Genomic DNA, 22,574 nt, shown 5'->3' on the forward strand with positions numbered 1-22,574 from the left:
GTAAGGCATTCCCCCTAGTGGGACCATGTACCTCCTGCGTCAGGTGGAGGTCCTGTACACAGGTTAGAATATTGGCTTCTAGTGTACACAGGAGAGCGCATAAACACCAGCAGACTCTCCCTATGCTGGAAGAAGGGTGTTTGTGCCCAAAAGCTTGCAAGGAAAATTCAGCCCAAAAAATCTTTATCTGTGCACCCCTAATGCTTTCCATACTTCCAATGTATCTGTTTCTTTTAAGTTTACCCTTCACTGAATATCTCAAGTTTATAATGCTTATTTTTGGAATAAATGCAGCGTTACACCTTTAACCAAAATTAATCACTGATACTGTCAGATACAACTTGTGCTTTCCCCCCACCCCAATCTAATACTTTTAAAAGATTAGTTCAAGAATATAAAATCTATGGGATTAGTGATTGTGTACAAATTGAATTTTGTGAGTACAAGGCTTTTATCGAATCATACTAGATATTTGATTTAGACTTCTCATCCAAATGCTCAGGTTTCATAGATTCATAGGTTGTAGAGTTGGAAGGGACCACAAAGGATCATCGTGTCTGACCCGCTGCCCCGGCAGGAAAGATGACTGAGGTCAGATAACCCCAGCTGGGTACTATCAAACCTCCTCTTGAAGACTTCCAGGTTAGGTGATAGTACCACCTCTCTTGAAAGCCCATTCCAGATTCTGGCTACCCTTACTGTGAAAAATTTCTTCCTGATGTCTAATCTGAATCTACTTTCCACCAGTTTGCACCCATTATTCCTAGTTACTGCTAGGCGTGCTCTGGTAAATAGTGCATCTCCAAGTCCCTGTTGTCCTCCCTTGATAAACTTATAGGCAGCTACAAGGTCTCCCCTCAGATGTCTCTTGTGAAAGCTGAAGAGATCCAGATCCCTCAACTTCCCCGTGTAGGGTCTTTCATGGAGGCCACTAATCATATGAGTGGCCTTTCTCTGAACCCTCTCCAGATTCTCCATGTCCCTCTTGAAGTGTGGCACCCAAAACTGGACACAGTACTCCAGCTGCGGCCTGACCAGTGCCGCATAGAGGGGGAGCATCACCTCCCTCGATCTGTTGGTCATGCACAACAAGGTGCAGTTGGTTTTATCGATGGCCTCATCACGCTGCCGGCTCATGTTCATCATTTATGAAATGTGGTAATCTAGCCTGCTTTGACATTTGTCTTCCCACCCATCTATCAGAGGAACAATACAATTTTCTTTCTTAAGCACTGACCTAAAATACATCAGAATGAAGGAAGTGCATTTCCTTAATGGTAGCAAATTTACAAATAAGGTACCACTTAGACACTACAGTTGAAATCAAAGAAAGGATTTGTCAGTTAGATAAATATCATAGCCAATATTTGAGTATGATTTAGGAGGATAACCCCTCTTTATCATATCCAGGGAGCATTTGTTTGCTTTTTAGTGCTAGGTTTTTCTTGGATCTGATACTGTGTTACACAGAACAGTGATTCCCAGATTAGGACATTTTATTCTTACATTTTCAACAAACTTTTCATCCATCAAGAATCACCTAGGTAGATAATCAGCAGTTTCATACATTAAATTTAGATATCAAATATTTTAGCATGTTGTAAATACAGTATAACTGATGCAAGCAGCTGACAAAACAATGAGGATCTTACTCCACTTACTTACATTTGCAAATTTAAAGGGTGGGCTGTGCCCCTGATCTTTTTTTGTGTCCTTGGGAATACTCCCCCCTTCCCCATATTTTTTAATACTAGGAGCTAGAGCTGCACCTTTTTGTAAAGGTGAGCTGTGCCAGCCCTTCTATACCATGGATGGGTCCTCTTACTTTTAGCACACATTTCTCACTGTGGCTCTCCAGTTTGTCTGAATGAGGTTAATCTCTCCTGTGGTTCTTCACCTTTTCCAGGGGTCATTGCAGTCTGTAGGCATTTTCAGTATTATAAGCTGGCAATTGGAACATATAGTGAATGGGAACATAATATGTAGAGTCCTTGGTTCAAATGTTTAATCAGAGCATGCAGCAGAGTCCATGCCTGTCTTCTGCAGTGTGCATGATTCATTGGCCTGTCTTTCCCCCAGGTAGTTTGCTCTGAACTTGGCGTGTCCCACATTCAAGCATGATTCACTCCCAGCTATGAAAATATTTAATCCTTTTCCTGTTTCCTACCCCAACATTTCAAATGTGGCTCTGAGTCTCCTTTGACTCATCTAGCCTTTGTGGTATTTAAAGGCAAGTATTAACACATTACTTAATTTGTTCTGCTTCTGGGGCTTTTGCACTCTCTACTTCCTGCACAAAAGGTGGTGGGGAGTTACCTTTTTCTTGGCTTCAGCCAACTTATCTCAGTGTTTCCGTTTTACAGACAAATATTAATGATCCACCATTGTACTTCATCTAGGTGGGATATACTACAGATAGTTGACATTGCATGCACTGACATGATTCAGCTGTTTCATGGTGCCAGCCAGGTGTCATAAAATGTGCATAGGTTCCTCAGGATGTTGCACACAAAATAATCCATTATCAATTGTTTAGTTTTTCCTGCATATTTACTATGCTTCAGTATTGTACATAGTAGGCATCTTCAGCTAAAAATGAAAACTGCTTATTAGTTACCAGTCCACATGTTCCTCTGTGCGTTTTTTAATTTGCTTCAGTTACATTATAATCTGACACATTTTACATTTTAATCCTTGTCTGATGTGTTTATGAAGTAATAAGCAAGCCTATTATATTCTTTAGTAATTGATCAAAAGCTTGGTAATATATCTAGTAATACTACCTGTAATTGGGGATTTATTTTTTTTAATTACAGAACATCTGTCTGAATAATGAATGCATATCCTCCTTAATTGAAATAATGCTTTGTAGTCCTAGAGAACTAATATAATTTAACCAAGGGAAATTCCATTCTTTCTATGCAGTCTTGAAGTTTAGCTGCATATAGGATATCTCCCCAGGGATGCTTGAGAAGAGACTTGGCCTCTTCCTTCATGGATTCATTCCATAATCTGAGCAAATCCTGTCCTCCCCTTGGGAGTCACTGACCATATACTACTGTGGCTTTACCTGTCCTTCTTTAAAGCCATTGTATTCATCCAAACTGCAGATAAATGCTGGGAGGCTCCTTTTGATACAGAGACTGGGCTGGAAACTAAGTCAGCTGCATTAAGTATGTGGTATTAAGGCTAGGAAGCTGAGAAAATGGTCTAAAGAAAATTTTCCATTTAGAATTGGTCTAGTGTAAATGTGTTCTGAAGAAATTGTTTTCTCCTGTTTCTACCCCGTCTTTGAGACTTGCACTTACTGAGGAGGCCAGATACTTGTATTGCTTGGAAGCAGGCACCCAGAGACTCCCAAACCAGTGAACCCAGGCCGGTGGTTTCAGATCTTCAGGGACACAATCCTGCATGCCCTGGAAATTCCCATTTCCAGAGTGCACAGCATTGGGCCCCTGAAGTGCCAGCTGTGCCTGACCAGGGTGACTAGAGAAGCGGAGGCAGCTCCAGGCTAACCAGCACTCTCCTGCCATAAACCTAATGGACAGCTACCACAATGAAGTGGTACAAATTGATACTACTTGTTGCAGCTACAAAATTCAGGCATTTGTTATGTAACAAGGTATGGACCTCTGTTTGCTTAGCAAGGGGGCAGGGGTCAAGCTGCCTTACTGCCCCCCTGCCACTGCTTTCCCTGCTGCAGCAGGTTGGGGATGGGGCAGATTTAAGCCGATCTTTCAATAATTCAGTTGAGTACATGGAAATTTTATAAGCTTGTTTTAGTTTTCTATGTATAGAATCTAGAAAATAATAATTTAATCTAATTTAATTATTGGGGGGTTGTCTTAAGTTTAGGGTCATTTTAGGTATGGGTAAATTCACATAAAGTTTTATTCTTTACAGCTTCTTTGTAATATCCAGCATAAAGTATAACCTTCCCAAGAGGATTATGACAACGAAATACTGAGCTGCAAAGCTTGGTACAAGTTATCTAGATTATCACTGTCACTTGCAACTCTTCTTTTTCTTTTGATAATGTAAATTAATAGCATCAATTGCAAATCCTACAAGTGAGCCAACATTTATTTGTATTTGTCATGAAACCTTGCTTCCCATTTCTGCAAAGTTAACATTACAACAAAGTGGCATTTCATAAGGGATCCTTTGTCATGGATCATAAAATTATATATTTGAACTTGGCATCCATTTATGCATAGCATGAATAAATCTATTAATACTTAACTTTGGAATATCTAACAAAGTTATTCCACAGGGCTCAATCACTTTTAATAAATACTATTGACTGTAGAGACTCTGGTATTTCACTTATTGAGGTTCATATTGTTGCATGACTTTGGATAGCCCTCAAAAGTGTTGTTCACGTTTATAATGTGGATATCCAAGAATATCAAAGTTTTAATATACAGATTATTTTTCTCTGTCTCCTTATCAATATCTGTGACTTGACTGGCTGTTCAAATGGCTAAATTCTTAGTCAGATGGACCATAAAGTCATAAAACAATTAGTATCCATTTGTGCAGTTCCCTAGGTTCTTGCTGAAGGCCTTTTGTCACTCAGGAACTGTGCAGCTGAACTTGTCATGGAGATGGGTAATTAGGCCAGGCTTAAGGAAAATCAAATGAAGAGCTCTTTCTTGTGCCACTATTAAATAATTTTTGGGGGGAGGCAAAAATGTGATGTTCACTCTGTTGATACGTCTGTGGAGACAAGGCCAAACTGAAGAGGAGCAACAGTGATGTGGTGTGGAGTTGGGATAGTGTCAGCCTTCCAATTCCCCACCTCCAAGAAAAAAAAAGTCCAAAATGCTAATTATTCCCTACTTACCAGGGCTGTAAGGGTAACGTTTTCAAGTTTGATCACCTTCAGCTTTGTGCAATTCCACTGTCAGCCATCCTCATTGCTAAGTATCTCTGCACCCGATCAGTCTCAGACTGACCACCTTTGCCTATGAATCTCTCTGCTCACTCCTTTGCCTTAGAAGACTTCATTTGTGCAGAGGAAAAGTAAAAAAACAAAACAAAACAAAGCAAAACACCTCTGCACGGTGAGCCATCAATGGTAGGTATTTAGGCAGCAAAAGTCTCCCAAGAATTTAGTGCGTTTGCTTGTTTTACTTTGTGCCTGAGTTCAAGTGTTTTTTAGCAGGGAAAAAATAATACTCAGGGTACATTGTTAACGTTGATATGTTTCTGTCATTGCAAGATGGGGATTTTGTTTTCTTTTCTCTCTCACTTTTCTCACTGAATTTTTTTTTAAGTTACTTCACATCTGCAGTTGTATCAAGGAGAACAACTTGCTACAAGCTTACAGCAGTTTGTTCAAAACTCTTTTTGTTTGTTTAACTGTTTGTAACCGAAAGGTAAATTGCCAAAAAGATACTTATTTTCCTGTTTATGATGATATTGCCTGGGAATGAATAAAATGAAGAATTTGTAACTGCAATATGCCAGCCACAGGGTAACATGATTCTTGAATTGTTATTAGGGTGGTTGTGATAGTTATGTGTATTTTAGAATGGATTACTATTCTAGTCAATGTAAACTACAGTGGTCACTTACACATTTTCTGTCTCTTTTTTGTTGTGTTTTTTTAAACAGATGAGCAGCAAGCTTTGAATTCAATCATGCAAGACCTGGCTGTACTTCATAAGGCCAGTCATCCTGTGCTGCCCCTACAAGAAACAGGAAAACCCAAATCATCTTCACCTAAGAAACAGGTTATCTTCAGTATTCTTGTTAGCACAGTGGCCAGAGTATAGTGTATTACAGCTTCTATAATTCTCCTGTTGCAACACCAGTGCCACTGTTAAATGAATGATTCCAGCCCTCTGTAGATACAATTGTTTTTTATTATCCGTATTTAGGAAACAAATGGCAAATCCTAGTGTGTCTTTTCAAGACAGATTTTGAAGGTGCTTACTGTATAATGGGAAAGCTTCCCCTTCCCATTCCCATATTGCATTTTAAAGATCATGAGCTGGGAGAAGCAGTAAACCTCAAGCTTATGCTTTGATTTGACATTATCCATCACAGTGTTTTATATTTATTTGTTTTTTGTTGTTTTTTTTTGTTGGATTTTGTTTAGAATTGAGGTTTACTACCCGTTCTTTCCATGTTTCCTTGGAGGGAATTTTCAACATCTTTATCAGTGATTTGGATGGGGGGAGTGAAAAGCTCGCTGGCCAAGTTTGTGGATGACACCAAGTTATGGGGCAGTGTGGTCACGCCAGATGATAGGTTGCGGGTACAGGTGGACCTGGACAGGCTTGAGAGTTGGGCAGACTGGGACCAGATGAAGTTTAACACATCCAAGTGTAAGGTGCTCCACTGGGGGTCAAACAGCCTTCAGCATACCTATAGGCTTCATGGAAACTGCTTGACTTGCACCACAGCTGCAATGGACCTGGGGGTAATGATCGACCATCACATGAATGTGAGCCATCAGTGCAAGGTGGTGGTCAGCAAGGCAAACAACATGCTGGCATGCATTGACCAGTGCATCTTTGTAAAACAAAGAAAGAGGTACTCCCGCTATACTCAGCACTGGTGAGACCACAGCTGGAGTACTGTGTCCAGTTCTGGGCACCGCACTTCAATAAAGATGTGGAAAAACTTGAGAGGGTCCGGAGAAGGCTCACCCATAAGATCAAGGACTTGCAAGGCAAGCCATATGAGGAGAGGCTGAGGGACCTGGACCTCTTTAGACTACAGAAGAGAAGGTTGAGAGGGGAGTTGATAGTTGGCTTACAGCTATATTGAAGGAGTGCATCAGGAGCTCGGTGAGCAATTGTTTACTAGGGCACCCCCAGGGAAGACCAGGAGTAATGGGTACAAACTCTTGGAAGGCTGCTTCAGGCTTAATACCAGAAAAAACTCCTTCACTGTCAGGGTGTCCAGACTGCAATAAACTTCTTCCAGAGGTGGTGCAGTCACCTACCGTGGAGGTTTTCAAGAGGAGACTGGACAGTCACCTCGCTGGGGTCCCTTAACCCCAGTTGTCTTCCTGCCTAGAGTGGGGAGGCTGGACCCAATGATCTGCAAGGTCCTTTCCAGCCCTTTACAATCTATGAATTTAGATATAAAGTGGACTCTGTGAACTGAACCTGTCATACCAAAAGTATCAGCAATTCAGGGAAAGAGTTCTTATTTTCTTTATTGTGTTTTGTGAAGTATCGAGGAGGTGTGAAAGGCTGTAGCCACTTCTTAATTTCAGACATGGTAGGTCTTTAGAATTCTTGAGTGTCTTGACATTGCCTAACTTTGTCAATCCCCGTTTACAATATCAATCTAGGGGGAAAGGATTTTTAAGTCCAGCTGTACAAAGCTTAAAAAATCTAAAATTTTCAGGCCCTCTATGAATTTCACAAAGTAGAAGTTTTTCTCACTTGTACAGCAAGCTACCTGTAATGGATATTATATATTTAGCTTAGTTAAAATCTTTATTTGGTTCAGTCCCTACTAGTGGTTTAAAAGCTGTAAGTTTTCATAGGGTTGATATTTTATCATGCATGTGTTCAATATGTTCATTGACAAAATGGTGGTAGTCTGTCGTAGTGACTTGACCGTTAGTATTGTACACATTTTTAGGCAGCAAAATAAATGTGTGCATGTGCAATCCTCCTCTTTTTGTATATAATAAATATGTAATACAATAAATAATAGGAAAACACAATGGGAAACTTTTTATTCATACATGCTTCCATTCTTATAAATGATTGTACAAAAACAAAAAAACCCTAATGTCCATAACTGTTTTTTACCTTCTGGACAGAAATTTTCCTTGTCTGGTCCCATTTTAAGGATAAAGGACATCTGAGAAGTTTTAAGCGAAGATAGTTAAGAATTCTTGAGTTCCAAGGCAATGAATAAAGTACATATTTTTCATTATTTAAAGCTGTGACTTTTTTTTAATAGTTTTCATGGCTTTACAGGAGGGAACAGCAAAACTTTGTTGTTTGAATAGAGTGTTGGATGTGTTCTTCATGATCATAAATTCTTTCTGGTTTAGTAAAATGATAACTTTTTATAAAGAATACTTTCTGTATCAGAAGTACTTTATATAGTAACTTATTTTAACAGTTTCCAATGTTTCATTGGCACTGCTAATGTACATAATAGCACCTTGTTTCATTCAATGTACTAGTCTTCCTAGAGGTCTGAAGAAGTCCTCACTCAGTTTAAAAATATCCAGTCATCATCTTGCTGAAGAATTGCTAGAGTTTCAGGGTGCAAAATTATTATTTTTTGTCTGTCACTTTCCTTTAAAAAAATAAAAAAGTTTTGAGGCAATTTGGGGAAACAGATCTGCTAAAAGAATACTATTAAGTGTTAAAGTGGAAGACTGAGCTGAGGTAATACCAGTGTTTAAGGCTGTCCATTTAGCCATAATTTTGCCCCTTTTATATATGTGCATTAGGGCACAGTCTTCATTTAAGTGAATGCTGCTGGGTTGTGAAAAACTGGAAATAGTACGAGTGAAAGCCAATGTGGAAATATTTGCTAGATGGTACCAAGAGTTTTTTCTCATGAATAGTATGTAGTTGGGGAAAATTAGCCTCTTTTGAACACCGCAGGAAGTCTGTGAGAGTTTTTCCCTCATACTTTGTGAAATGCCCAGTCTCCACCAATTATTTGCTTTGTGAGCTAGGCAGGCACTGAAGGAGGCTAATAAAGAAATTTCCCCCCATGTATACGGAGGAAAAACAGGAGTTTTGTTGCCCCTAATGAGGTTCGAAGAGTTGCAGCACTGTTTGGCTCCAGAGGTATCTAACTTTGGATATCTAACTACTGAAATAATGGCAATACTTTTGCAGCCTTAGCTATAGAAGTACTATTACTTGTAGTCTTTCACCTTCTGGAGTCCCCTCTGGATAGAAAGCTTGTCTGCCACACAGGAGACATGGGTTCAATTCCCAGCTACTTCTACAACTACAGCTATGGAGGCACCAAATGTCTGGACTCAGTCTGGCCTTTGGATTCTGTCTCAATGGCCTAAAGCGGGGATAGCAGGCCTGGACTGCCTCCACTCTTCCATACTTCTGCGTGGGCTAATGTGTTGAAGGTCTGGGTGACCTCTCCTGCATACACCATGATCTGGAAGGGAATGATGGTTGCCAAACCAACCCTTCCCCCTGTTAAATGAGACACTTCAGTTGTGAGACCAAATATGCAGGGCACAGAGGAAGGGAAGAATAATTACTCGAATAGTCATTTAAACTGAGTATTTTAATCTCGCAAGCCACCTGAGTGAGACCCTAATCCTTAGACAAAATAGTAAGTAAATTTCATATTTAATTTAAAACCACCAATGTATTATTTAATAAAACATTGCCGTCTGCAATGCAGTATTCTGATTATAAGTCAGCCCTATACTTTAAGGTTCAAGTTTAGCAAATAATGATTTTCTCCAAAACTAAGATATGAATAACAGAAAAAGTCTGTGAACTCCTGTTGTTCTTACAGAATATCACAGGGGAATCAAATGACTAAGGAAAAGATTGAAAGTATTTAAGTACACTCAAATAAAAACTACACTGAAAATTTCTCATCTAGTATTTTATTGCATGTGCAAAAATACTGAGAGTAAAACATCAAGACTGTAGGCAATTATAAGATACCCCTGCATATGGGTCAAGTGTGGTGATGATGGTGATGATTATTATTATTTTTTTCTTATGAGTCTTTTGGAGGGGAAAGAAAGGTTACCATATAATCAAAAATTACACTTACTTTTTTTTCCTCATACAAGCATTTGTGCTTTGTTGAGTTTGGACTTATCTGATACCTTAGCAAAAGAAATAGTTTTCCACTTTTGCTAAACGTTCAGTAGGCCAAAAAAATATGAATAAATACTCATCTCTTAAAGATTATGCAAATTGTGTATGAATGTTTAATAGATCTTGCTCAGTTTTCTGAGTAGAAAAGGATTTGTCACAAACCAATAATTGATATTGCTTTTTATTGGCATTTTGCTTTGTGTGTATAACTTGTTTCTTTCATTACAGAATGATGTTAGAGTCAAGTTTGAACATCGAGGTGAAAAAAGGTAAGACAGGAAAAGATTTTAATACATTTCTTTCACAAGTTTATACTGGGAACCTGTCCTTATTGGCCTACATATAAAATCTGTCAGTTCAGGTTCTTTCATGCTAATCTCACTATAATGGTGTGGTCACGTCTTAATACCTAGAAAAATAGGAATATTCTTGATGGCTGTTAACAAGATACACACTTTGTCCAACACTGTGCATGCTCTTTCTCTCATTCTTAGGGTATAAACAGCTGTCATGTTTGGAACTGGATCAGCTCTTGGTAGGATGTGTCCTGGCACAGCTGATCTCCTTCATTGAGGTTAACAGATATTGCCAGAGCCATTGTCCTGCAGGGGTTTGATCCTGTGGAACAGTAACCATGGGTGCCATATCTTGGGTATCCCTCTACTGGGATCAGGTCCCTGAAGCCCCAGGAGCACCTGCCAGGGTCAGTTGGAGCCATAAGCTGAACAGAAATTAGCCATGAAAAGGCAGCACCAACTATTATTAGGAATCGTCATGCTCCCAGATTTTGGCATTTGTGACGTAGGTAAGAGCTACAGTGTCTGGTTACATGGGTTTTGTGCCACCATTTACATTTTTATGGTGGCACAAAGGCAATGTCTGTTGCAGCCTTATGGAAGAGTAAATTGTAGCAGTTCAGCTTAATCCACTTCCAAAGTTATGACAAGCCACACACAGTAGCTCTTGGGCAGAGTAAGTATGCGTGTATGTAGGGAGCTATTGTGGCATAGCATTTCTCATTTATCCCATCATGCAGACAAGTTCTGGTTCTGTTTCAGACTTGCCAAAAGTGATTTGGAGCTGAATGCCTTGGGGACACGGGGCAGACCAAGCCCAGTGTACAGGGTGAGCTCTGTTCCTGGAACACGTAGCTCCAACAATACAGTGATGAAGCAATGCAACAAAAGTATTTTGCAACGTATTAGTGCTTTTACCCTTTGTGAAAGAGACGGGTAGAAAGGAGAAGCAGTAGTTCTTCTTGAATTCCAATTATTGAAGTGGCATTCAAAAGTGATGAACAAGGTCTTCCAGCAGGCACGGTCAAAGGTTCCAAACTTGCTGAATGAACAGTTAATTACCATGAGAAAGGAGAGAAATGTTCCTTTTTGTAACTCAGAAATGACCTAGTGTCTGTCCTTCTCTGACTGAGTAAAATCATATTCTTATTGCTTTGTTGGTTAGTGAACACACAGATAAAAGGGACCATTAGCCATTGATAATTTTCTAGTGTAACACCCATAACATATAACCAAAATTTCTCCTCTGTGTGGTTTGAGTATCAGTAACGTAGAACACAGATGAAGAAGTTTGTTTTATTACCTTTCTGCCCAAATAGTTTAATTGCTCTTATTCAGGAGATAATTTTCTATTACAGAAGTTCAGCAAGTTTAGGCCTATTTTGTATCTTCTGGTTTAGGCAGAATTCAGGTGGTAGAAAATCTTTTGGTTGGTGCTCACACTTGCAAGAATTGTTAAGGGGACGCGGTTCTTGAAGGAATGCTGTCAATGCTGATTGATGCATGTAACAATTTAATATACCATATTTCTTAAATCCAAGATGAGAGGGTTTTTTCCCTCCATTTAACATGGGAGGTGTGTGTGTGGGGTGGGGGGAGGTATAAAGCCCCTCATCTTGCAAGTACAGGGTGGTGGGCCTGGGGTAGAGAGGTAGCTGCTGCAGATCCAGCTTGGGCCCTGACTCAGTGTTGGTGTTTGAACCACAGCTGCTGCCCGTTTTCTGCCTGCCCACTCCTGCTGTCCTGCCTCCCCAGCCTCTGCCTCATTGCCTTCTCCCCTTCTACCACTTACTGTCTGCTCTGGCAGGGCTCTGGCCCCACTCCAGCCCAGGGCCCAAAGCAAGCGTTTCCTTCTGCGTGAGCCCAGCCTGGTGGCAATGGCAGCAGCTTCAACCCAGGCTGTGGCTCAGGCCCAGCCGGAGCTGCCACTGCTCCAGCAACTGCTGTTTGGCTGGGCTGGGGCTGAAGCAGCCACATGCTCTGTTCCCTGGGCTGGATCGGGGCCGGAGCCAGAGGGAAAGCGGTGGCAGGAGGGAGGCTGTAGGATAGGGGTGGGCAAAATGCAGCCCATGGGCCAGATGCGGCCTACCAGGCCATTCTATCCAGCCCGTGGGGTCCCTACAAATTTAGAAAATTAATATTTATCTGCTCCTGGCTGCCTGTAATGTGGCCCTCAATGGCTTGCCAAAACTCAGTAAGCGGCCCTCTGCCCGAAATAATTGCCCACCCCTGCTGTAGGAGGTGGGTGGGAGGGAGGCAGGCACTAGGCCACACAAGCATTGGTGGTGAGAAGGCAGTGGGGGTGGGGCAGGGGGGGGCCAAGGGCAGGCCCTTGTATAATTATGCATGTATTTGGTTAAATACACTATCATCTCTCTTCCCGCTCCCCTCTCTTCTCATTTATTTTAAGGGTGATTTTATGAAGTTGCCTTCCTGAATAAGGAAAATCTATTTGCTCCTTAAAATGAAAGCTGCGATATTTTGCTCTTTTGCTTATCAAGCCATTACTAACCTACCTCTTGGCTCTCTTCAGTGGTAACTGCCTCCACTGTTTTGCTGCATCCCTTAAACAAGGCAATATTGACATGCATGTACAAGCATCTGGAATACTGGTGTGCTTACAGCAGGACGCAAAATAGTTTAATGTCCTGTTTGCCTACAAAATGGAAGCAACATCAAAGCAAGTAAAATACTGATAATGCACTAATCATATGTATACTAACTGTGAGCTTCCTTTTAATTTTTCACTGAAATAAATGTGTTTTGTTTAAACTATACATTAATGTACCAAAAATAGAAGGCAAACATATGAAATCTTTTTTTTAATGTGTTTAATCCATGTGACTAACTTTAGATTTAGGATCAGATGCACAAGCAGTTTTATTAATAACAATATATCCTTTTAATAGTAGTGGAAAAAATGTTCTCACACTTAAATTGTTTTTCAGAATCCTGCAGTTTCCAAGACCTGTCAAGCTAGAAGATCTTGCAGCTAAAGCTAAAGTTGCTTTTGGACAGCCTATGGATTTGCATTATAGCAATAATGAGGTAATTTTTCTGAATTCCTAAATCCTGGGTTTATTATACTTTAATACATTTCAAGACTGAAATCAAACTGATTTTCATTAGGGTTGACTGAGGGCTATAGGATGTACATCTGTAAGAAAGCTGCAGGAGAGTGAGGTTTTAGTTGGTTATTTCTGTTGTGGACTGCAGGGCTTCCAGTCTGTTCTTTCTTTAAGTGAATGGGAATTGTCTAAACTCGGGTAAAGCAGAGCGCACATCCCTCGAGGTTGAAGGCAGGTTTTGGTTTTGTTTGTCATTTGCATGCTTGCTTATTTTATTGCTTTTGTGTACTGTGGGGATAGGGTTGCTCCATGTAAAACTGCCTGTAAAGCCTGAACCCAGAAATAACTGGCTTCCTAGCTGGTTGAGTGACCCACTTACACCACCCATAAGCTGAATATGAGCCAGCAAGCATGCTCATGTCGCAAAAAAGGTTAACAGTATGCTGGGTTGTATTAACAGGAGTGTCACCTGCATATCAAGGTAAGTGAGCCTTCTGCTTTATCCAGCACTGGTGAGGCCTCACCTGGAGTCCTGTGTCCAGTTTGGGCCCCATGTTTCAAGGATGTGGACAGATTGGAGAGAGTGCAGCCAAGAGCAATGAGTAGAGGCCTGGGACAAATGATTTGATAAGTCTCCAAATGCTTGAAGGATGATTATGGAGAGGATGGAGATGATTTTTTCTTGTGGCCATAGGGGACGGGACAGGACTAGGAGCAGTGGCCTCAAGCTGCAGTGGAAGAAATTTAGGTTGGAGATTAGGAGGGACTTTCTGACCACCTAGAGAAGTTATGGACTCCCCATTCCTGGAAATGTTCAAGAGCAGGTTGGACAGACACTAGGCAGGGATGCTTTAGTCAAGGATGATCCTACCTTGAGCAGGGAGCTGAACTACCTGTGACCTCATGAAGTCCCTTCCAGCCTTACTTTCCTATGATCCTGTGACCGACCCAAATTACTTCTTCCAAGCAAGCCAGAGGTGTAGAGGGAGACTTGATAGAAAAGCATATATATAGGGGTCAGTATTAATTTTCAGGAACTTTCCCTGTTTTTTGTCCTTATTTTATTAAAATAGTAGGGAGTATACATGCCCTTTATAACTCTATGTGCTCAATTACCTGGTTGCATCTGCCAGGGATAGCATGAGGTATTTGTCCATCTGCTACTACCTACCTCACCAACCACCCTTTTTTGAACTGACTAATTCCTAAATACTGAATACATTCCCACAGAGGGTTTTTGAAGGGCAGGGGGGTATACATTATGCTTAGTAAGCTCAAATATCCCTAACGGATTGTTGGGCAGTTGATCAGGAGTTTTTTAACTCTTCTTGTCATGTTCTGGATAAAATATAAAGGGATGATCTTGCCAGAAGTGTGTTAGTTTAAATGTAGCAGGTTATTCCTAACAAATACACATTAGAAAACAAAGGCTATAATGGAAAAATCTTGCTTTCATCATTGCCTCATCCTCTTTCTTTGTCCCTTCTCATCTGTGCGTTAGCCTGCCTGGTATACATGAGTTATAATGAATGTCTTTGAGCAGGGTCTGGCTTTACTTCTTGTCTGCACTGTGCCCTTTATGATTGAGGGTTTTAGGCACTAATATTTCTCTCTTTCTCTAAATTTAGTTTGTTTTTTGTCAGGTTTATCCAACCCCACATGCAGTATTTGGAAGTAATTTCCTTGGAGTAACATTAATTGCTACAGAGTAGAATAAGTAAAATGATCACTAATGAAATTAAGGACATAGGTGGAGAGCGTCTATTCATCTAGCCTAATGCAGCTTCTTTATAGAAACAAGAGAGATTTCATTTCTAAGTTTTATTAAAATCTGGTTTGTATTTTAACATGTGTTAATTATGCTTCGAGTGGATTTGTGACTTGCTTAAAGAAATAATTAAACCAGTCCATGGATTTCTAGTGAGATGCATGTTTAGGCCTTTTGGGAAGGTTCATGTCTGACATTTTTTGAACAACGGGATTTCTTAATAAGTTAGAAACAAAAATATATAAAAAAATCAGTGTATAAGTCTCCAGAAAAGAGATTTTATTCAACAGGTCTGAGTAAATGTATAGGTATTAAATGAAGCTGCTGCGTAGAAGAGTGAAGATGCTACATAGTCGTGTAGCCTCTTCTAAAGCAGGGGTGTTCAAGATACTGCTTATGGGCTGGATCTGGTCTGTGGAGCCCCATCATCCAGCCTGCTATTCCGTCTATGGGTCTTGAACTGGGAGCTGTGTGTGGCATTTGTCAGACCAGCCCTGTAAACTACACATGGTACATGGGGCCGGCAACATATGTGATGTGTACACGGGATTAGCAGTGTGCACTGAACTCAGCATGCAGGGTTGGTCTGTGCGTGCGCCTGATCAGCTTGCAAATAAGCCCATGCTGCTCATCCAGCCAGCTGGGCCAGATGAGTTTGATGCCCCTGATTAAAGCTGTGGACAGTACATTGCACAGTATACCAGAAGTGGTAGTTACCTAATAACAAATGCTTCTTTTGTAATGTCATATGTGCTAAAAGGCAAAGTTAGGGCTGTGCTTCACGTTTAAATGTGGTATCTTCTAGGTCTGTTCACTGTCACCTTAACATGCATTGGCATAGATTTTTTTGTGTAATGAATAAAAACGTCTAGGCAGGTGGGGGGAATCTTATGTTATCAAATTCTTATACCAGCTCTTCTTCCCATATGTTTCTTGTTAAAACTAATTTGTCTTCCTCTCCTATAGCTGGTGATTCCGTTAACCACACAGGATGATTTGGACAAAGCTGTTGAACTGTTAGATCGTAGTGTTCACATGAAGAGCCTCAAAATATTGCTTGTAGTGCATGGAAATACACAGGTACCTACTCAGTATTTTAAAGGGTTTCCTTTATAAAGTTTAAAGGAACAATAGTTACTTAAAAAGAGCATGTCTATCTAAAATGTTTATCTTATTGTTACGAGTAACATTTACAATTACTCTAGCTGCAAGGTTTAGAGAGAGAATATTTTCTTCCAGCCAGCTAAATTGAATATGTTTAACAGCAGTTAGTTCAGTCAGTTTCACTGTGCCACTTCGTAGTTGCTTGGTCTGCCATGTATGATGCATGGGTCTTTTACACAGCAGCGGAAGGAGGTTGTTTCTAAATCATGTGACATTTTCAGCAATGTTACAGAATTATATACCTTATTATAAGTTACATTTTTTTAATAATTACATTTCAAGCTGAAATCCAAGCGCCATCCAGAAAACTTTTCTTGATAGGAACTGAAATGCTCAAGTTTGAAAGACGTCCTAAGTTATCAATTATACGTGTAAACTTTTGTCCCAGAGTAGTTTAGTTTAAAGTTTACCTGTGCAAATGTGTGAATAAACTGTTGATGAAGCTGTATGAAACATGAACTTCAAGGAAGCAGCTCTTTTCCTTCTTAAAAAGTTATAGCATTTACAAGTTTGTTTTTTTTCTTAACAGAAAGATGTCTAGCTTTCAGAAATGTGCATTTATTTTAATATGTTCTCATTTTTAGTCTCCCAGTGTGAGTAACATGGAACCCCTTTCGTCACTGGAAGATTTGAATAACACAGTGTTTGGAGTAACAGAAAGAAAAAGCAAGCTTCCTGTAATAGGTAAACTGCTGTATTGTAGTAACTTGAAGTGTAAGAGCTTTCCTTTTAATCTCTCAGCATAAGATATGTATTGATGTTCTATAGTAGAAGGTTTATACATGCAGAATAGTTGGCACACTTCTGTAATATTTCACTAAAATGCTAGTTTTAGAAAACAAAGTGGGGGGATTAAAAAAAAGTTTGTTTAATTTATATAAATAGTCAGTGCAGAAAGTTCTGGCAAAGTAACTACTCTATCACAACTGAAAGAAAACAAATAGGACCAGCTTTAGATTATTAAAGTTGACAAAATATTTTATTTTTCCCCCCACAATTTTACTTAAAATAATTTTATTGTTCATTTTACATACTAATTTTTGTGTCCATAAAAGTCAATGCTAATGCTTCCTTTGACTTTATTGGGTTGAGGATTGGGCTTCTGAACAAAATATCCTTATTTAAATGGCAGCTTGTTTTCATGGCTGTCATTAAATGGAGCTTTCCATTCTTAAACTGTTTGACATTGTTTACAAAGTGTCTCCATCTAAAACTGTGGTTTTACTACCGGGTTAACTTGTGAAGTTTAATATTGAGAATTCTTTGTGTTCCCTTTTTCTAAAAAAATTATTGAACAAATAATAGTAATTTGTTTCAGTTGGCTTAATTCTAAATTACATGTTGTGCTTGTGTATTGTATGTGTATAAATTTGCTGAGGAGACAGTGATATTATAAATAGAAAATACTCAGCATGGTGACCACCTTTGTTCGTATAGGCAAGATGCTTCAAGTATTTTTCTGGGACTGAGTATTCAGGACTCTTTAAAAATTAAATACCATAATAATAAATATGCCAGAGGTGAGGATTTTTATGGGTGGTATCTTTTATTGGTTGGAGGACTCTGAGATCTTGAGGGCTGTCAGACCTAATGAAGAATATTTCACCTTGAAGCCTGTCCAAGTCTATCCCAACCATGCAGCTGGTCCAAAAAAAGGTATCCCCCACAACAATCCTTGCATAATTCTTGGACCATCACAGCTACAACACCACTCCAGCTCTACCATAATAAATGAAAATTTATAATGATAAAAGCCAAGTATTAAGTAACAGTTTGTAAACTAGATTGCTGCAAGTGGCATCTGTTTTAAATGTCATCTTTAAGGTTTTAAAATCATTAAGTCAGGCCTCAAAATACAATGAGACTAATTTTTTTTTTTAAAATTCTTCTCATTTTGAACTTTAGGCTTCAAGTTTTCAAACTTTTCTCTGCTGTGAGTGACTAACAGACATGGATTTTAAAAAAATGAAACATGACAATCTTGCAGTCAATTTCAGGAGCTGGGGCTTTTCAAAACTGTAGTACACACTCCATTTTTTACTTTAAAGGAATTTTTGTTTCATTTGTTTGTTATATGGCTTATCTGTCTATGAATGAATTATATCCGTTTCCATACAATGGAACATGTGCATAGTTCCATCTGGAAACAAATACCTAGATTTTTCACAATTTCCAGATTACAGGGTTAAAATGTTATGCTTGTCTAATAGGGGTGTGTTGGTTGTAGCTGTGTTGGTCTAAGGGCGTAGGCAGACAAGGTTCTTTAGATAAATGTGATATCTTTTATTAGACCAACTGAGTAGTTGGAAAAAGTTCTTTGCAAGCTTTCGGGCTTAAACACACTTCTTCGGGTATTGGGAGACTGCTGTTGTTCTGAGTTCTCCAAGGCAGAAAAGAAGCTAAAAGTGTAACAAGAAGTCTGTGAAAGTGTAAATGAATGGAAGTTTGGAAGACAGGGTAGAGATAGGAGGGGAGTAGCAGGGTGGGGGGTGAAGGAGTGCAAAAAGTAAGCTTCAGGCAGGTACCCAGTGAATTGGGTGTCAGGCAGGTTGTAATGTGCCCAATTTCTATATTAAGTTCATGATTTTTTTATATCGAGTAGATTTATGAAGTGAAGTTCATAGGCTCATCTATGAAAGGTGTTTTGTAAGTTCCCTTTGAGGATTAGAACTGAGAGATTGGAGAGGGAGTCTCCCAGTGGCTGAAGAAGGGTGTTTGTGCCTGAAAGCTCGAGGAGAACTTTTTTCCCAACTATTTAGTTGCTCTAATAAAAGATATCACATTTACCCAAAGAACCTTGCATGCTTGTCTAATGGTGCTTCTAATGATGTTTTAAGTGACTTACAAAAAACAAAAAAACTTTAATTTTTGTGATGCCAAAAATAGACTTATTGTGTATATGCGTGATGAGTTGAAAACTAGTGATATGACAACACTGAAGCAGCCAAGAGTGAAAGCTAAGCAACTGAGAGGGGAAAGCTTCCAGATACCCACTTGAGGTTATCTGGCAAAAGCAGGGAAGGTTAGATAAATATTTCTGGCATCTCTTAATTAAAACATTCCAAAACTTGTTTTTATTTTTACCTCTTAATGCCATAAAGAAGCTAAATAAATAAAGCAAAACAGTCTTTGCAGTCATTTGTCAACCCTCATTTAGTAAATTGTTGTTCCCTGCTATAGGAAACAACAAATGTTTCAACTACTGTAGCCAGAAAACTGAAGTACCTAAGAAACATGTCCAGGCCTTCAGTAGGTAGACTGACTTTCTAATGCAGTCCTGTCTCATAATGTTTAGCAGTACTTCATTTGTCATCAGCTCAGATTCTGCATGTTGATCTGCTCAGACACAGTTGGTTCATGCTTAGTAATTTGCCAGCTATATTTTGGCATTTAATAGACCTTTAAATGAATTCAGAACCTTCTGGCCTGAATTTTAGGAGCTGACACCAACTGGGCACTTTGGGGGATTTTCCAAGTCCCTTGCCTGATCTTTAGTAATTCAGCAATTTACCAGCATCAGTCCCTATGAAAGCGACGGCTAGTGTTTTAAGATTGTGAGACTTAGTTGCATTAGTTGCGGAAGCAAAGCTTCTGCCTTTTTATTACAAAAAAACCCAACCCGCCCCGACCCCAAACAAGAAAGAAACTTGGGCCACTAGGTTTGGTGTTTAATTATCAATTCCAGTAAAGTGTTCATCAACAAACTTCCTTCTTTCTTTTTTTTTTTTCTTTTTCTATAAAGGTTCTAATACGCGTGATAGAAGCTCACCTCCCCCAGGATACATTCCCGATGAACTGCACCAGGTGGCCCGAAATGGATCATTCACAAGTATCAACAGCGAAGGCGAGTTCATTCCAGAAAGCATGGATCAAGTAAATATCTTCTTTTCTTTTTTGTTTTGTTTCCTGTTGTTTTGTTACCTGTTACCACGTCTATCTGGAAGGTGCACAAGTGCATGGCATTCTCTCCATCTGATGTCTGCCACATTGGTTGGGGTAGTAAGGTGTCTTGAATATACAAAAATCCTGTTCTCTCAATATCAGTATCCTTTCTGCACAAAAGGGGAGCCTAGCTGAAGTAACTTATAGTAGCATGTATATTACTTTTTACATGTGTTATTATGCACCACTATAATATTAACTTCAGTCACATTTAGGAGTTCCTTGAAAACATATAATAAGACAATATGTGGCACGTAGAACTTACCTTCTGTGTACTTGAAAGACAAAGAGTGGAAGTGAAGATGAATGCAAGGAGGTAGTGACATGTACAGCAAGCTAGTAAATGAATGGACAGTAGGACCCAGACCTCCTGACTTGCAGTCAGGTATGTGTCTGATGCTCTGCTCTGCCAGTCAGTAACCTGATCAGACTTCGTCCAGGTGTGTATTTTCAGAAAAACATTATCACTGGCCTTTATTAAAGTCAGTTTGTGGATCTCTGCCAAGTTAAATTCACACAAATGTGCATAAGGATTGTTCTCATCAGAGACCAAGGAATGTGTGAACTGGAGCCATTCAGATCTGCTACATAGAAATCTACTTCTAAAGCTATAGGATTAACCCAGCTAGCAAGAAGTAGGAGACTGTGTTCCTCTCTGGACTGGTCACCCAGATGTGGGGAGGCACCTGACCCCTAGGCTCTCACTTGTGTAACTCCCGTCTTACAGAAGTTCATTCTGTCAGGCATGTACTAGAGTGCAAATCCCCTTTTTGGGGCCATCGCTTTTTTTAATTTGGACAGCGTATTAGCCAGGCCTTTAGTACCGTGCCAGACATCCTGTTAGCTACAGAGCAGCTGTGTCAGCCTAACTACAGAGTTAACGTTTTTTATTTAGCCCTGAGGAAGGGCTGCATAGCTGTCAGATGGGGAGAAGGGGAGTTCTGATACTTGCCTTTCTTATTAGGCATTAAACGGTAAAGGTTGTGATACAAAATACACACATACCCCAGTGAGTATGAAAGATGAGACTTGACCTTACTCTGACTTCCAGCTCAGGACTGGTTCAGAGTTTCTGAGGAGCAGCAGGAGAAAGGGCATAGTGATTTGTTTTGTTTGGCCTAGCGATTGTTCTGGGTGATTTAAAGCAGGAGCTCTAATACATTTCACAAGTAGGGGCAGTCAAATTTACAGTCTGGATTAGTCTTGATAGAAAATTGGGTTTCCCATTTGATTGTAAAAACTTTCCAGTGTCAGCTGAAACTTGCCTTTATTTGTCAAAACCACAGAAGTTTTCCGTTTGGACTTTTGTGTCCATCAGTTTTCAGTGAGCTCCATGAGCCCCTCCTCCTGCATCTCACCCCTACACCTTTTCTGACCAATTTTACTTAGTGACATGTATTGGGCAGTTGGACTGTTAAGAGGCAGACTGAACACGGTGAACATCATTCAAGTTCTGTCTCTCTGACAACCCATCAGGTTTGACCAAATAAGACAAACTTGCAGGAGGCGCATCTATGACTGTCTCCTGGCCACATTCTGAATTCCTGCCTTAATGCCTGGAGCTGCTTTGGGGGGAAAATGTAAACATTAGCATCACTAGCCATCCTTTAGCAGCCTCATTATTGCTCCTGGTTTCTGGAAAGCTTCAGCCTGATACAGAGATGTGATACTGTTGAGTGACTTCAGTGTAGGTGCTATTCCTGCTCCACTTAATATTGTGTATTATATACATTTCTTTTGCAGCTCAGATGTCACAAGAGTTGAGAAGTGGGACAGGACACTTCTGAACAAATAGGACTTCATTCACATCAGATTTCTGCTGGCTTCTGTGATTAAGATGATGCATTTTTTTTAAACTGTAAAATGTGATGTTAAGAACCACCAGGTTTTTAAACAATATAAAAATTGTCACTTACTCTGATTGTCACTAGATGCTGGATCCATTGTCCTTAAGTAGTCCTGAGAACTCTGGCTCAGGAAGCTGCCCCTCCCTTGACAGCCCTTTAGATGGGTAAGAATTTATTTTTCAATATTTCTAGACTGCTTAAAGAAACTGATCCCAATATAATTGCTTCACTTTCAGTAACTTTTAGGTGTGCTTTTTTTCTGATTAAAAATATACCGGTATAACAGTGTTTTGAAATTAAATTGCTTGTAAATCTACAAGAGAAGAATAACAGATTGGCAGAGTTGTTTTTTTGAAGATTTTTGAAAAATAAAATATCAAATTCTGTACTCACTGCTTCATCATTTGCAAAGATTTACTTTAAATCTATGCTTGGCTGGTTCATACATTGAGCCTATTCTCAAACAATGAACAACTCCATCCAACTTACATTTCTATATTATCATAATGTGAAAGAGACTGCTGTTTTCCTAGCATTTTACCCAATACTGTACTTCACTATTTGTTGCCAAGATGATATATCAATTAAAATAATCTAACATTAACAGGAAGGTGACAGGTCATTGCTGATATAGAATTACAGGTGAGACTAGCCAACTGCCTGTCAAGAATAATGGTGAGAACGGGCAGGCA

At 39.6% G+C, this 22,574-nt stretch overlaps 1 protein-coding gene across 2 annotated transcripts in view; it reads left to right on the plus strand.

Annotated features, from left to right (window-relative positions):
- Nucleotides 1-22,574, plus strand: part of LOC109322641 (mitogen-activated protein kinase kinase kinase 2-like) — a 28,428-nt gene that overhangs the window by 851 nt on the left and 5,003 nt on the right. Inside the window, exons 2-9 of one of the 2 annotated variants that reach the window (XM_019553706.1) lie at nucleotides 4,889-5,066; nucleotides 5,620-5,738; nucleotides 10,026-10,066; nucleotides 13,042-13,141; nucleotides 15,896-16,009; nucleotides 16,678-16,777; nucleotides 19,836-19,966; nucleotides 21,967-22,046. In XM_019553706.1, coding sequence (XP_019409251.1) covers nucleotides 5,646-5,738; nucleotides 10,026-10,066; nucleotides 13,042-13,141; nucleotides 15,896-16,009; nucleotides 16,678-16,777; nucleotides 19,836-19,966; nucleotides 21,967-22,046 — 659 coding nt within the window. In that variant the 5' untranslated portion in view covers nucleotides 4,889-5,066; nucleotides 5,620-5,645. The remainder of the gene's footprint in view (nucleotides 1-4,888; nucleotides 5,067-5,619; nucleotides 5,739-10,025; nucleotides 10,067-13,041; nucleotides 13,142-15,895; nucleotides 16,010-16,677; nucleotides 16,778-19,835; nucleotides 19,967-21,966; nucleotides 22,047-22,574) is intronic. The other variant, XM_019553705.1, reaches the window with a different exon arrangement.

Source organism: Crocodylus porosus, unplaced genomic scaffold, assembly GCF_001723895.1.
Source record: "Crocodylus porosus isolate Cpor-Errol unplaced genomic scaffold, CroPor_comp1, whole genome shotgun sequence".
NCBI classification, from domain to species: Eukaryota; Metazoa; Chordata; order Crocodylia; family Crocodylidae; genus Crocodylus; species Crocodylus porosus.